The 11,704-nt window shown below is 48.3% G+C and overlaps 1 protein-coding gene across 11 annotated transcripts in view; it reads left to right on the plus strand.

The window, feature by feature from the left end:
- TLN2 (talin 2) overlaps positions 1-6,780 on the plus strand; it is a 476,435-nt gene extending 469,655 nt beyond the window's left edge. For 6 of the 11 annotated variants that reach the window (XM_058294301.2, XM_058294305.1, XM_058294303.2 and 3 more), the window contains 4 exons: positions 1,146-1,208; positions 1,346-1,528; positions 4,243-4,368; positions 5,894-6,780. In XM_058294301.2, the coding sequence (XP_058150284.1) occupies positions 1,146-1,208; positions 1,346-1,528; positions 4,243-4,368; positions 5,894-6,022 (501 nt within the window). In that variant the 3' untranslated portion in view covers positions 6,023-6,780. Of the gene's footprint in view, positions 1-1,145; positions 1,209-1,345; positions 1,574-4,242; positions 4,369-5,893 lie in introns of all 11 variants that reach the window. The other 5 variants (XM_058294297.2, XM_058294296.2, XM_058294306.2 and 2 more) reach the window with 1 other exon arrangement.
- Positions 6,781-11,704: the final 4,924 nt, after the last annotated feature.

Below are 11,704 nucleotides of genomic sequence, written 5' to 3' on the forward strand. Positions count from 1 at the left end.
CAGGAAGTTCTGCCAGACCAGTTCTTCCTCCAGGAAGTCGCCCTTGGTTGTGAACTCAGCCATGTCTTAGTCTAAACCACACACTTTGGCTCCTCTTTCTACACCATCATCTGTTACTCGATATAGATATTCGTTATCTCCCCAGCTGGCCCGCAGTCTGCATCTTTACACTCCTCATTTATCCTCAGCACTCCGAGTGCTGGTCTCGTCATTAGTCCTCAGCAGGTACTTGACTGGCCAACGAGTAGAGACAAAAAATGGACCATTGAGAAGAACAGCCTATGCCTATAACAATTTCAGTTTATTTTAAAACCAATAAAGAGCATTCTATATGCCAGACACTTTGCTAGATACCAGAGACCCAAACTTGATTATGGCATGGTCCCTATCCTCCAAGAAACCTTAGTTCAAACATTTGAAAATTTGGTGAAAGAGCTTCAGCTGAACCTGGGTGAGCTATAGATTATATGCAGGACCTTGGGATTTTACCCAGAATTAAGCATGCCCTGATGTGGTGCCAGAAATTGCTGATGGATCCCCAATTTCAAATTCGAATTGAGCTACCCATCTCTTATCTCTCCAGGCACCTCCCATAACACAGCCCCTCCCTCTAGTCTGGACAGAAAATGTTTCACATGTAGCCCTGATCCCTAAATAGAAACCAAGTTCTGCTTGCTTCAGGCCTCTTCTCACTCCACCCCTGACAAGATGGTCAGTCTTTCCTTAAGACAAGGTTCTGCCCTAACAGAGGAGATGTCCCACCCTTTTTGCCATCAGCTGCCAGAAAAGTCACATGGCCACTTCAGGGCCAGTAATCAGGAGAGATTTAAGTTTCCTTCAGCACTTGAAAGGGGAGGCCTCGGTGGCTCAAATAGAGAAAGGTCCTCAGAGGAAGTGAGTGTGTATGGACAGCCCCAAGTCCTGTTCCCAGACTCTCTGTGGCCCAGGCTGAAACCAGCCAGGGTGTGCTGGTGCAGTCTGAAGTGCCCAGGGTCCCACGGGCTGGTGCTGTCCGTGGCAGTCACCAGGCAGGCAGTGTGGCTGTCTAAGGTGTTTGTTCTTCTCCAGCGCCATCCAGAGCCAGGTAGGGGCAGGCCACCCGTGGCCATTCAGCTCTCACTTCACCTTCCTAAACCACTCCGCAGGTCGGCTCCATTCCTGCCAACGCTGCTGACGATGGACAGTGGTCACAGGGGCTGATTTCTGCTGTGAGTCACCTTCTCTTTCCTCCCCCTTTGCTTTCTGATCCCCCGAGGGAGGCGGGTAAGTGTCACCAAAGGGGAAAGTCCCACTTCCTTAGCATGATGCACTCAGGCCCCGGGTCACTCCTCTGTTGTGTCCCCAGGCCCGGATGGTGGCAGCAGCCACCAGCAGTCTCTGTGAGGCGGCCAATGCCTCCGTTCAGGGACATGCCAGTGAGGAGAAGCTCATCTCGTCCGCCAAGCAGGTCGCCGCTTCCACAGCTCAGCTGCTTGTGGCCTGCAAGGTGAAGGCCGACCAGGATTCGGAGGCCATGAAGCGGCTACAGGTAATGGTCACTGATGCTGGTGGGAAAATACTCCTGTTAGAGCGGGTAAGTGTCGCCAAAGGGGACAGTCCCACTTCCTTAGCATGACGCACCTGGCCTTCCATCAGCCAACCCTGTCCCACTTACCAGCCTCATCTGCCACATGCTTCCATGCATCCTAAACCTCCTGTCCCACCAAACTCACGCTCTCCACATCTGCCTTCCAGTCTCATGCCTTGGGGCCTTCACTCAACTAGATTGTCAGGACCCTCCTCCTTACTCCAACCCAGCCTAGCAAACCCCTCCTTGTCCTTTGTGACTCATTGCCAGTGTCACCTCTTCAAGGAAGAGCCCCCCGTGATTCCCAAGCTGCAGGTAGTCCCTCCTCTGTCTCACCAGAGGCCTTGCGCCACTGCATTTATTTTGATGTCTGCCTTGGACAAGGCTGTGAGCGACTTAGGCACAGGTACCATATCTTCATCTTTGTATGTCTCACACCTGACAGAGGAGGCCCTCATTCAGGTGCTAAAGTAGGGAGGAATTTAGATAAGATAGTTGCTAACGTTTCCCAGAGCCAAAAGAGCATGCTCATGAGTGTAACAGACAATACTTTCCCAGAGCTTATACTTTTTCCTAATTACTTTATTGATAAAAATATAAACACAATGAAGCAAATGTTTTTTTAAAAAATCACATAGCCTCAACATCTTCACATATCAAATGTTACCAGTTTTGTCTAGTTCTAATCATAATGAGATAACATTCTGCTTTTTTTTCACTTAACATTTTATCATACATATTTTTTCTCCTAGAGAAAAGGCTTCATAATTTCTCTGTGCAAAGCTACTGGTTCATTCGTCACAAATCTCATTTTTAATGATTGCATGGCATTACATCAAGTGATTATATCAGAATTTCCCTATACTTTGGGCATATTGTTTATTTCCAATTTTCTGGATTTTCGTTATAAGTATTATAATGCAGATTATTTTGCTAAACAATATATGTTTATATAACTCAGTAAATAAAATATCAATGGCAGAAATGTTTGCACAATTTCACCAAAACTAAAAATTCTAGTTTTATTTTGAACGTTGTAGAGTGCATTTTTTGTTGTCTGACCCACCCCCCTCATTTCCATTTGACTCTTGGGAGGAAGGAAATTGAAGAGCAGCATGTTTGTGAATGTGCTAGTCATGGGTTTGGGGAACACTTCTAAAGGAGACCTGGGATCAAATCCTGCCTCCACCATGTATTTGGTGCATAATTTTATATAAATTACTCAAAACTTTTTAGGCCTTAGTTGTCTCATTTGTAAAATGGATGTAAAGATAACTGCACTGCCTCTTATGAGACTCAAATAAGATAAATGGGTATGAAAGTGCCTTTGTAAGCCCTGAGGATTTACACAGCTATAGGGCAGCATCAGTCTTGTTACTGTCATTACAGACTTAACTAGATGCTGTGATGTAACGTGTGAGTCCCTTACAATGAGCCTTAGCGGTTCTGTGGGACTAAACCTGTTTTCAAATCCTGGCTCTGTAACTTTACCAGCTACAGGACCTTAGACAAGTTACTTAACCTTAGTTCCCACATCTGAAACGTGTACTAATGATTTCTGACCCATAAAGCTAATTTGAGGATAAGCACACTTTGGCACCTGAGGTAAGCAAGCATTCCTTGTCCCCATTGGTGATAGTGGATCACCATTTAGCTGGGTCATTTGGCTTTGAACAGAGGAAATCCCAACTTTCTGATGACTGACTCCCTAAGCACAAGCCCTTGGCTCTGAGTGGGACTGAGCAAGGAGTAAAGGAGTGTTAATGAAACCTTGATCACAATTAGAAGAAAATTCTAGGGCAAGAGGGCTTGTTCTCAGTACTTCCATGTGCATTACCAGGCTGGTAAGCCAGTAGGGGCCATAGTGGTTAATGGAGATCTGGACTTCATACTGAAAAGCTTTTTTAAGCTGTCTTTAATAATTACCCCATCCTTGAGCTTGAGCATGTAACGTAAAGCCCAGCTGTGATCCCGAAAGGACATCTACAACGGTCCTAGTGACTCTGAGGCTTCCACAGAGGGAGCCCTCTTGCTTGTCCTTTCATGACCTTTCATTCCTTCAGAAAGCATTCAGTGAACACCAGCTTGGGCAGTCATAGTCCCAGGTGCTGGTGATGCGAGGATTCAAGTCACAGCCCCTGGCCTCCAGCTGCTCCCTTTCTAGGAGGGAGCCAGGCAAACCACAAGTGTGGTAAGGGCTGCAGAAAAGCACACATGGAGCACTCCAGGAGCATTGAGGGGGAGGGTGCGGGTAAGACCAAGGCAGAAAGGAGAAAGTAATAACTGTGCTAACTTGGATTGGGAGGGCGGGGGTGGTTTCTAAGCCAAGGAAGCAACCTCTCCCGTGTGTTTCTGTTAACACACATATCAAGTTGCTGTAATTATTTATTTGCATGATTGTTTTCCCCAGAAGAGTACGTGCTCCTTGGGGATCAGGAACTGTATCTCATTCATCTATGGGTAAAGCTGTGCTTGGCAAGTGGTAGGTGCCAGTGTTAGTAGAATCAGTGGATGGAAGGACAGACATGTGGATACTCCTGGCTAGAGAGAACTTCTGTCTTATATTTGGATGCTGAATTGACTCATGGTCTAATGAACTGTACCTTCATGTCTATTCTTGCCAGATCCAAATAGCTGTTTCTAGCGATATATTTTGTATTTTGTTCCTTCTCCAGGCAGCGGGAAATGCTGTGAAAAGAGCCTCAGACAATCTTGTTCGTGCAGCCCAGAAGGCAGCATTTGGCAAAGCTGATGATGACGATGTTGTCGTAAAAACAAAGTTTGTAGGGGGTATTGCTCAGGTTTGTAATTAAATTCAAAATAGTACTTACCCCCGAAATGGACATTGTGTTAGAGAGCCAAAACAACAGTGGCTTAAATAAGACGGAGGTTTATTTCTCCTTCATGTAATCATCTGGGTGTAAGCAGTCTAGATAGGGACAGTATGGCGGTCCCTTCTTGTCCAAGCCCCAGACCCCATCTGCCTTATGGCTGCATCATCCCTAGGAGGTTGCCTTGGCCAACCAAGTTGGCTCAATAATCAGCTCTGCTTTCTGGCTTGGAGGAAAGTGAAAAGGAAGAAAGGAAGGTGTGACCTTGAAGTTACATCCCTCACTTCACTCGCATGCTTTTGGTCAGCCCTTACTCACATGGCCAACCTCACTGCAAAGGAGGCTGGGAAATGTAGTATTACTTTCTGAGCAGTCATGTGCCTAGCTAAAAACCAGGGATTCTTTCACAGAAAAGAAGAAGACTAGAAATTGGAGAATAGTGATATTATCATTTAAATGAAGTGATACATGTGGAGCTGTTGCCCACTCCAGAGACTGGCCCTATGGAGAGAATGAATGCTGGCCCTCTCTGACCTTTCATAGAAGTAGGTGGGATTCTGACTTACTCAGGATTGCATTCTCTTGCATGGGAGTGAGGAGGAGATTCCAGGAAGTCAGGCTTGTAGTCTAGAGTGTGTGTTAATAATGAATCAGTTACACAAGGTTGGTTTTCTCATCAGCATGTGGAGCACGGAGATACCTTTACCTGAGTTACGTATTCACCACGACTGCCTTAGCTCTTCCTAAACCACCCCCTGTGTTTGGAAATGCCCTTGATGCATTTTTCCCCCCGGAATATGTCTCTGTAAACTCTAGTTCCTGGAAAAGTTACACAAAGAAGGATCACTGATCAAATAAGTCTGGGAAATACTGTGCTCTCTACCCCTAGCTTGGAGTATCACAAACACATGAACACAGTCAAAACTCAGGAAAGTACCACAGGAAAGAAACCTATTTGACTTTCTTGAGAACAAACTTAACCTTTTCACCCTTTTCAACTAGTGTTCTCCCATCACACCTTAGAAACATGAAATAATATACATGAAGGCCGCCTCAGAGTAAAGGGCACCAGCTTTAGCTTCAGGACCACGTCCTCCTCTGCCAGCTGGGTGACTCGGGAAGTGGACTCTCAGCCCTAAGTTCCTCACTGGAAAACAGCACTGTCCTCAGGGCTTCCTTCACAGGGTAGCATGAAGATGATATTGTCCATGGAAGGTCTTCCTACCACAGCCTGGAGCATTGCAGGGACTCAGTAGATGTTTGCTATTAAATCAGTGGCCAGAAGTCAGCTTGCCTTCTTGGACTGTCTGGGTCATTGGTCCCAAACCCCGAACCTGGGTGGGGAGGCTGGTCTCCAGAGCCAATAATGCTGCTCCCAGAGCAGTGCTGTGTCCCACTGGAGTGGGGGCACGGAGCTCAGGAGACCAGCAGAGGTTGGAGACGGCGCTTTCCTAGAAAGCCTTAGATCCAACCACCTTATTGCTTTTTCCCCTAGATCATTGCTGCCCAGGAGGAAATGCTGAAGAAAGAGCGTGAACTGGAAGAAGCAAGGAAAAAACTGGCCCAAATCCGTCAGCAGCAGTATAAATTCCTGCCCACCGAGCTGAGGGAGGATGAGGGCTAAGGCCAGAGCTCTGAGAGCACGCCCCAGGACACAGCCCTGCAAGAACTAGACAGTGTTCCTGAGAGGCTGGGCACTTCCCTGGAAACTGCCTCCTCCCCCTGGGGCGAGCCCAGGGCCCTGTGTGTTCATTCTCACCCTCTGGCCCATCGGGAGCCGGCTGCATGATCATGATGTCACACGGTACAGTGTCCCACCCACAGCTCTGCTGCCACCTCCCCGTGCCTCGCGTGTCTCAGGAGAGAGGGGCACATGTTTCATGGACCGTTACCAAAAAGGAAGAAGTCAGTATTATGTCATTCTCAGACACTTGTGCTTTGTCAGTCCTCCTCTAGGCCTGCTCGAGGGCCTTTTTGTGAAATCTTAATTGGAAAAAAAAAAATGGCTCGGGGAAAATCACTGATGTCATAGACATTTATAGATGTTCTTCTCCTTCTCAGGAGGAGATGGAAATTGGAGTTGGACACGATTAATAAAAGCCAGAAATATAAACCAGTGTGGACTCCGGGAGGGTGACTTGGAGCCTCCTTCCGTGTCTCGAGCACTGGCTCACCCACAGGTGAAGAATTACTGCTCCCATTTGCACGTTTTCTTGCCTCAGTGTGTAAACTCCTTGTGCAATTTCAACCCCTTCTTGTATTCAATGGCCCAGAAAATCAAATGGTTATTTTTTTTTTCCTCCAAGAACCAAAGGGCAGAGGTATGGGGGATCTGCCAGGGCCTGGCAAGCAGGGCCTGTAATAAAACATGTGGGCTCCTTATTCTGCAGAGGCTATTTCAGTTCATACAAATTCACCCACACAAATCCATGTCCCCCACATGACAGTCAAGACAGCGTCCCTTTTTAAAGCTTCAGAGCTGGGGGTTCAGCTGGAATCAAACAGTCCTGTGGTGACTCTATCTTCCAAGTCCCACCTTGACTTCTCTGCTCTCGAAATGGTCGGAATTCAGGACTGGAAGTCTTCCTTTAAAAATCTGTCCCCTGTCCTCTCTTCCAAGGTGGGCATTTGTTCTGTTTTTTCATATCCCTGAATTCAATGTGAACCTTTGACAGGGTGATTATGCCTGTTGATTCACCTTGCCAGTGAAGACATCTGGTATTCAGAGTCCATCTTACAGATGCCACACTCCCAGAATTTAGTGCTTTTTCCCCTTCTCTTCTTTTATCTCTTCTTTTAAGAGGTCTGTCCTTGGAAGGGCATTTTGAGACCTTGCATCTACCTTTAATCCGAGCCTTTCCCCAAGACAGTGCAGTGCATGAAGGGTGACTGGCTCGTGGATAAGCTTTTATGCTGACTGGCAGGTGTCTTTAAAAGAGGTCATGGAGGAAGACAAGGTAGTATCAGGACGTCCCTGGTTTTTAAAATTCCTAACTGTTGAAAACACTCGCCCTCCTCTTCTCTGTACCTGTCATCACGCCTCATATTTCAGCCGCAGTGTAGGTGCACAGCCCCACCCGGGGGGAAGTGGAGGGATTTGGCCTCAGAAAGGGTCACCCTTAGACCTTGCCCATAAGCATAGCCTAGCCCCTGCTGTGGCTTTAAAATGGAGCTCAACTTTTGACAGTTTCCCATATTTAAGAGATCTCTAAGTGCTCCACACATTAGAATGTTTTCTAGGTTAGTAAAGAGGTAATACAGCCTAAGTGAAAAGCAAGTGGAGAAGAATGTACGGGGAGAGCGTGTCCCAGGGCACCAATACTGAAAACGAGGGTTGCTGGCGGAGCCCTGGGCTCTCTGGGAAAAGCTAACAAACTTTGGGCTCACCTCGGTTGAGTTGTAACTAATACAACTCTTCATTCCTGCCCTGCTGCACTGAGCCCTCCTCTGACCTCAGTGAAAACTCTGTGTGCCCCTTTGCCTGGGGACGACAGGGAAGGGCACAGGGTGCTTCCCGAGATGCTCAAGAGTCAGACCCAGAGGCTCCGGATCAGGCCGTTAATGGCCTTGAGCAGCGGGACTCTGGGGAGCTCCTCCGTGGTTCACCCTGGCCCATCCTTGCACCTTTTCTTCCAGGTGATGCCTAGGGCAGCTGCCCCTCTTCACCTCTCACCTCTCCTCTGTCACACCCTGGCATCCCAGGGTCAAGACAGGGGGCCGAGCAGTAAGCTCTCTCTCCCTCCCTTTGTTGTTTAAAAGCTCTGCTGTATTCGATACCAGAGAAAACCTCCAAAGACAAACCAAATGGAAAAGCCTGCCCTTGACAACTTTAAAGAACAGGCACAGAACAAGTGTATTTTGTAAATAAATGCCCTTCTGTCTGGAGTTTTCTGTTGCTAGGAGCTTTGTGGAAGTTGGGTCCCAGTTCTCATCTGGCGTGGTCCTGGTTTTTCATCTGTCCCTTCCTTGGCCACTCTGCATATGTGTGTGAGTAGCCTATGGCCGACTTGGTCTTGTCTTGTTTCTTAACATGATGAAGAGGTTCGTTTTATCTGGGCACTGGTTAATGGGCACTCTGCAAGTGCAGCACTGAGGGGACTTCTGGTTCTTCTCCAAAGGAAAATAATGCAGATATGAGTCTGCATTTTGAGATGTGAGCCTTCATTTCAGAGCAGCTAACAAAGAGGATGTTTCCAGGATCAAAACAGTCCCCGGCCTGGAGCACAGAGATGCATCTCTTTGGGAAGGGGGCCCTCCTTTCCACCTGTCCCATAAGGGGAACTAACATTTGGCTTTGTATACTTGGCCGAATCCTTGTGCCCAGAGATTGCTATCTCTGATAGTCAAAAAGAACTGAACTGGACTTCAGAACAGCCCAGTGACTTGGGAGTTTGGGTTTTGTTTGGTTCTACTTTTCCAAATGCTTTGAAAAAGGATGCTAAAGCAGCCACATGTGCTCATTTAAACCCTGCCATGTACACGATCAAGGGCAGCCCTGGGACTAGCCACTGCAGCCCCAGCAAGTTCTCACCATGGAAAACCTCTGAGGGCTTCTAAGAGTTTTACCTGCTTTCTATGTTTTGATCAGTCAGTGTGTTCACAGGCAACCAAAGCCTAGTCCTCATTTATGAAAAAAATTTAACCAAAATCTGCTGTCACCACCTGCAAATGAGTGAACCTTGCCTCAAAAATCATCCCAAGGCCAAAACCTCACACATGAATCAGGCAACAGGGTGACAGTTGCAAGCAAGCTGTGGTCTCTGCTCCAGGGGGCTCACCAGGAGACTCAGTTTCCTCTTTGGCATGATCCCCAAGACCACACCCCCCAGCTCTGAGGTTCTGGCTGTGAGACCCAACGTAGACCATTGGCACGCTCTGCTCTCACCTGCACGGGCACCTGGAGGAAGCGTCCCCTTTGCCGACCGAGAGGATGGCTGCTTCTGAAAGTGTCTTGGAAATTTGGGGAAATGTCCCCTGCAGGTTACGAGGCAGTAGCTCCCAGAGTGCAGACATGCACAGGGTCCTGAGAGCAGAGCTGAAAGCTCAGGCCCCCTCTCCACAACCTGCGAGTGCTGGCCTCGAGGTGGCCTCTGCTGGGCAGGGGTCTTCCCCAAAGAGGTCCCCACATACCGTGTTTAAAGTCCCTGAGACTGCGGTTTCATCTCTCTGAGCTGGTGCCTGGAATGCTGCGTTGGGAGTGGGTATGTGATCGAGCTTCTGGTGGTTCATTTAACAAAAAACAATACTAAGAAGGGAAATTTCTGTAAGAGAGGTTTGGATTTTGCCTTCTCACCCCTCCAAAAAGCTCCATGTGGGAGTCACTCCTTCAGCAACTTCCCATCATTCTCCCTGAGGCCGTGTTTCACTCAACTGCCTTCCCAGCAAGATGCAGTCTAGAAGAAAAAGGAAAGTTAGGCTCTACCCGAGGTCACAATGTCTCTACCCTATTGATCTGGCCAAATTTTTTTTTTTTAATTCACCAGAAATAAACTTCCAAAAGAATGAACCTGTGTGAAGGTTTAATGGAAATGGGAAGAAGGTGGAAGAGAGAGAGGAAAGAGAGTGTGTCTTTATCATGTGAGAGAAATTCTGCCTTGAGTCCCAGCTCCATGCTTACCCTGATGTGTGTGAGGAGAGAGAGAATGTGTATGTTTATGTGACAGAGACAAAGCCACAGGGTACCACTGAATTCCATACAGCTTTGCTGACGCCAGAGGACATTCAAAGAAGAAATAGACCTTGAGTAGGAGGATGCAGTCATTTTCCTCTGAAAGAAACTGGCTTCGTGGAAGTAGCTCAGGGCTTCGGGGCCTTGTATATTACCTAAACTAAATGGAAATGTGGCACAGCTAAATGTGCCATGTGGAGATCAGAGGTGATGCTCTGTCCTTGGAGCATTCACAATGTGTACTAGGGAGTAGGTTAGGTCCCGTGCTGTTACGCCAGAGCAGTTGAGATGGGAGCTAAGCCACAGTACCTCTCCTGCGTGAGGCACGACAGCCGGAGCGATTGCCGCTGGGGAGCCAGCATACACTATCTCCATGTTCTCTCTAGACAGCTGTTATCGAACATTTCCCATGGGCCCTGCCCTGACCTTTTTACCCCCATTTAATCCCCACAAGAACCATATAAAGCAAGATACACAGGCACTCTTATTGTCCACATTTTATAGGTGAGGTGACTGGGGCGCACAGATCAGGTAACTTGTCCAAGGCCACACAGCTAGCAAGTGGCAGAGTTGGGATCTAACCCAGGAAGGTGGCTCCCAACCACTAAGTAAAAATCACTCATTGAGTAGCAAAGCAGAGCCTCGACTCCAGTTCATTCCCAAAGCTCGTGTTTTTAGCCTTTAGTCTCTGGACAACCTGAGTCTGGACATGGCAGATTGGATAGAAATGAGCAGGCAGAGGTGGGAAGAGAGATCCTTGGAGCAGAAGGAACCGTGCATGCAAGTGGCACAGCTGACCTGCTAGTGGGGCTGCTGGGTGATCAAAGACAGGCTGGGGGTGGGGGGGAGTTGGCGGAGGGGGGAGTGGGACGGGCGGCATCCTGAAGGTCACTGAGCACTGTGCTAAGGAGCTGGTTCTTTATCATGCAGGTTTTGCTTTGCTTTATTCCTACGTGGTGTCTCCAAAATCCTGGTATTGGGCTTTCTCTCAGGCCATGCTTTATCCTGAGTCTAAAGCACTAGCACTCTAGGGTTACAGTAATAGTTGGAAGAAATTTGGCTGTGCGTTTTTATTTGAACATCCTCCACACAGAAACAACATAATTTCGGGGTTTGGGCTGCCTCAACCCCCCAGTGTGAGGAGCCCCTGGCCCCAAACCTGCTATGTCTAGGGCTGGCCTGGGGGCTGGCACCTGGGAGGGGAGGCAGCAGGGCCTGAGCTCTTGCAGCTGCTGGGGGTCTTCTGTCTGTCTGGACCTCTAGGGAGACTGCAGGTTATGTGTACAAAGAGAAGTTTTAGTTCTCTTAAGCCCAGAAATGAATGTTGGAAGAAATATTTTCTGGGGTCACCAGAAGGCTGACCGTATTGTAGATGTGGCCCAGGCCTCAGGGTGGTCCAGGGTGGGAAGGGGCCCTGAGCGAGGCCTCAGTCATGTGCTCTATGGCACCCTGATATAAGGGGAGGAGAGGGGCTTCTCCCAGCTTCCTGGACTCCATGGGCAGGAGAGGAGACAGAAGGAGAATAAAAGACCCAGTCCCTCCCCCCGAAGACCCCAGGCCCCACTGGGAAGGTTGGTCTGCAAGGGAAGGGAGAGCCATGTAGGTGGCCCCCTGCCTCAGGCTGCAGGGCCTGGAGGC

Source organism: Dasypus novemcinctus, chromosome 3 (genome assembly GCF_030445035.2).
Source record: "Dasypus novemcinctus isolate mDasNov1 chromosome 3, mDasNov1.1.hap2, whole genome shotgun sequence".
NCBI lineage: Eukaryota > Metazoa > Chordata > Mammalia > Cingulata > Dasypodidae > Dasypus > Dasypus novemcinctus.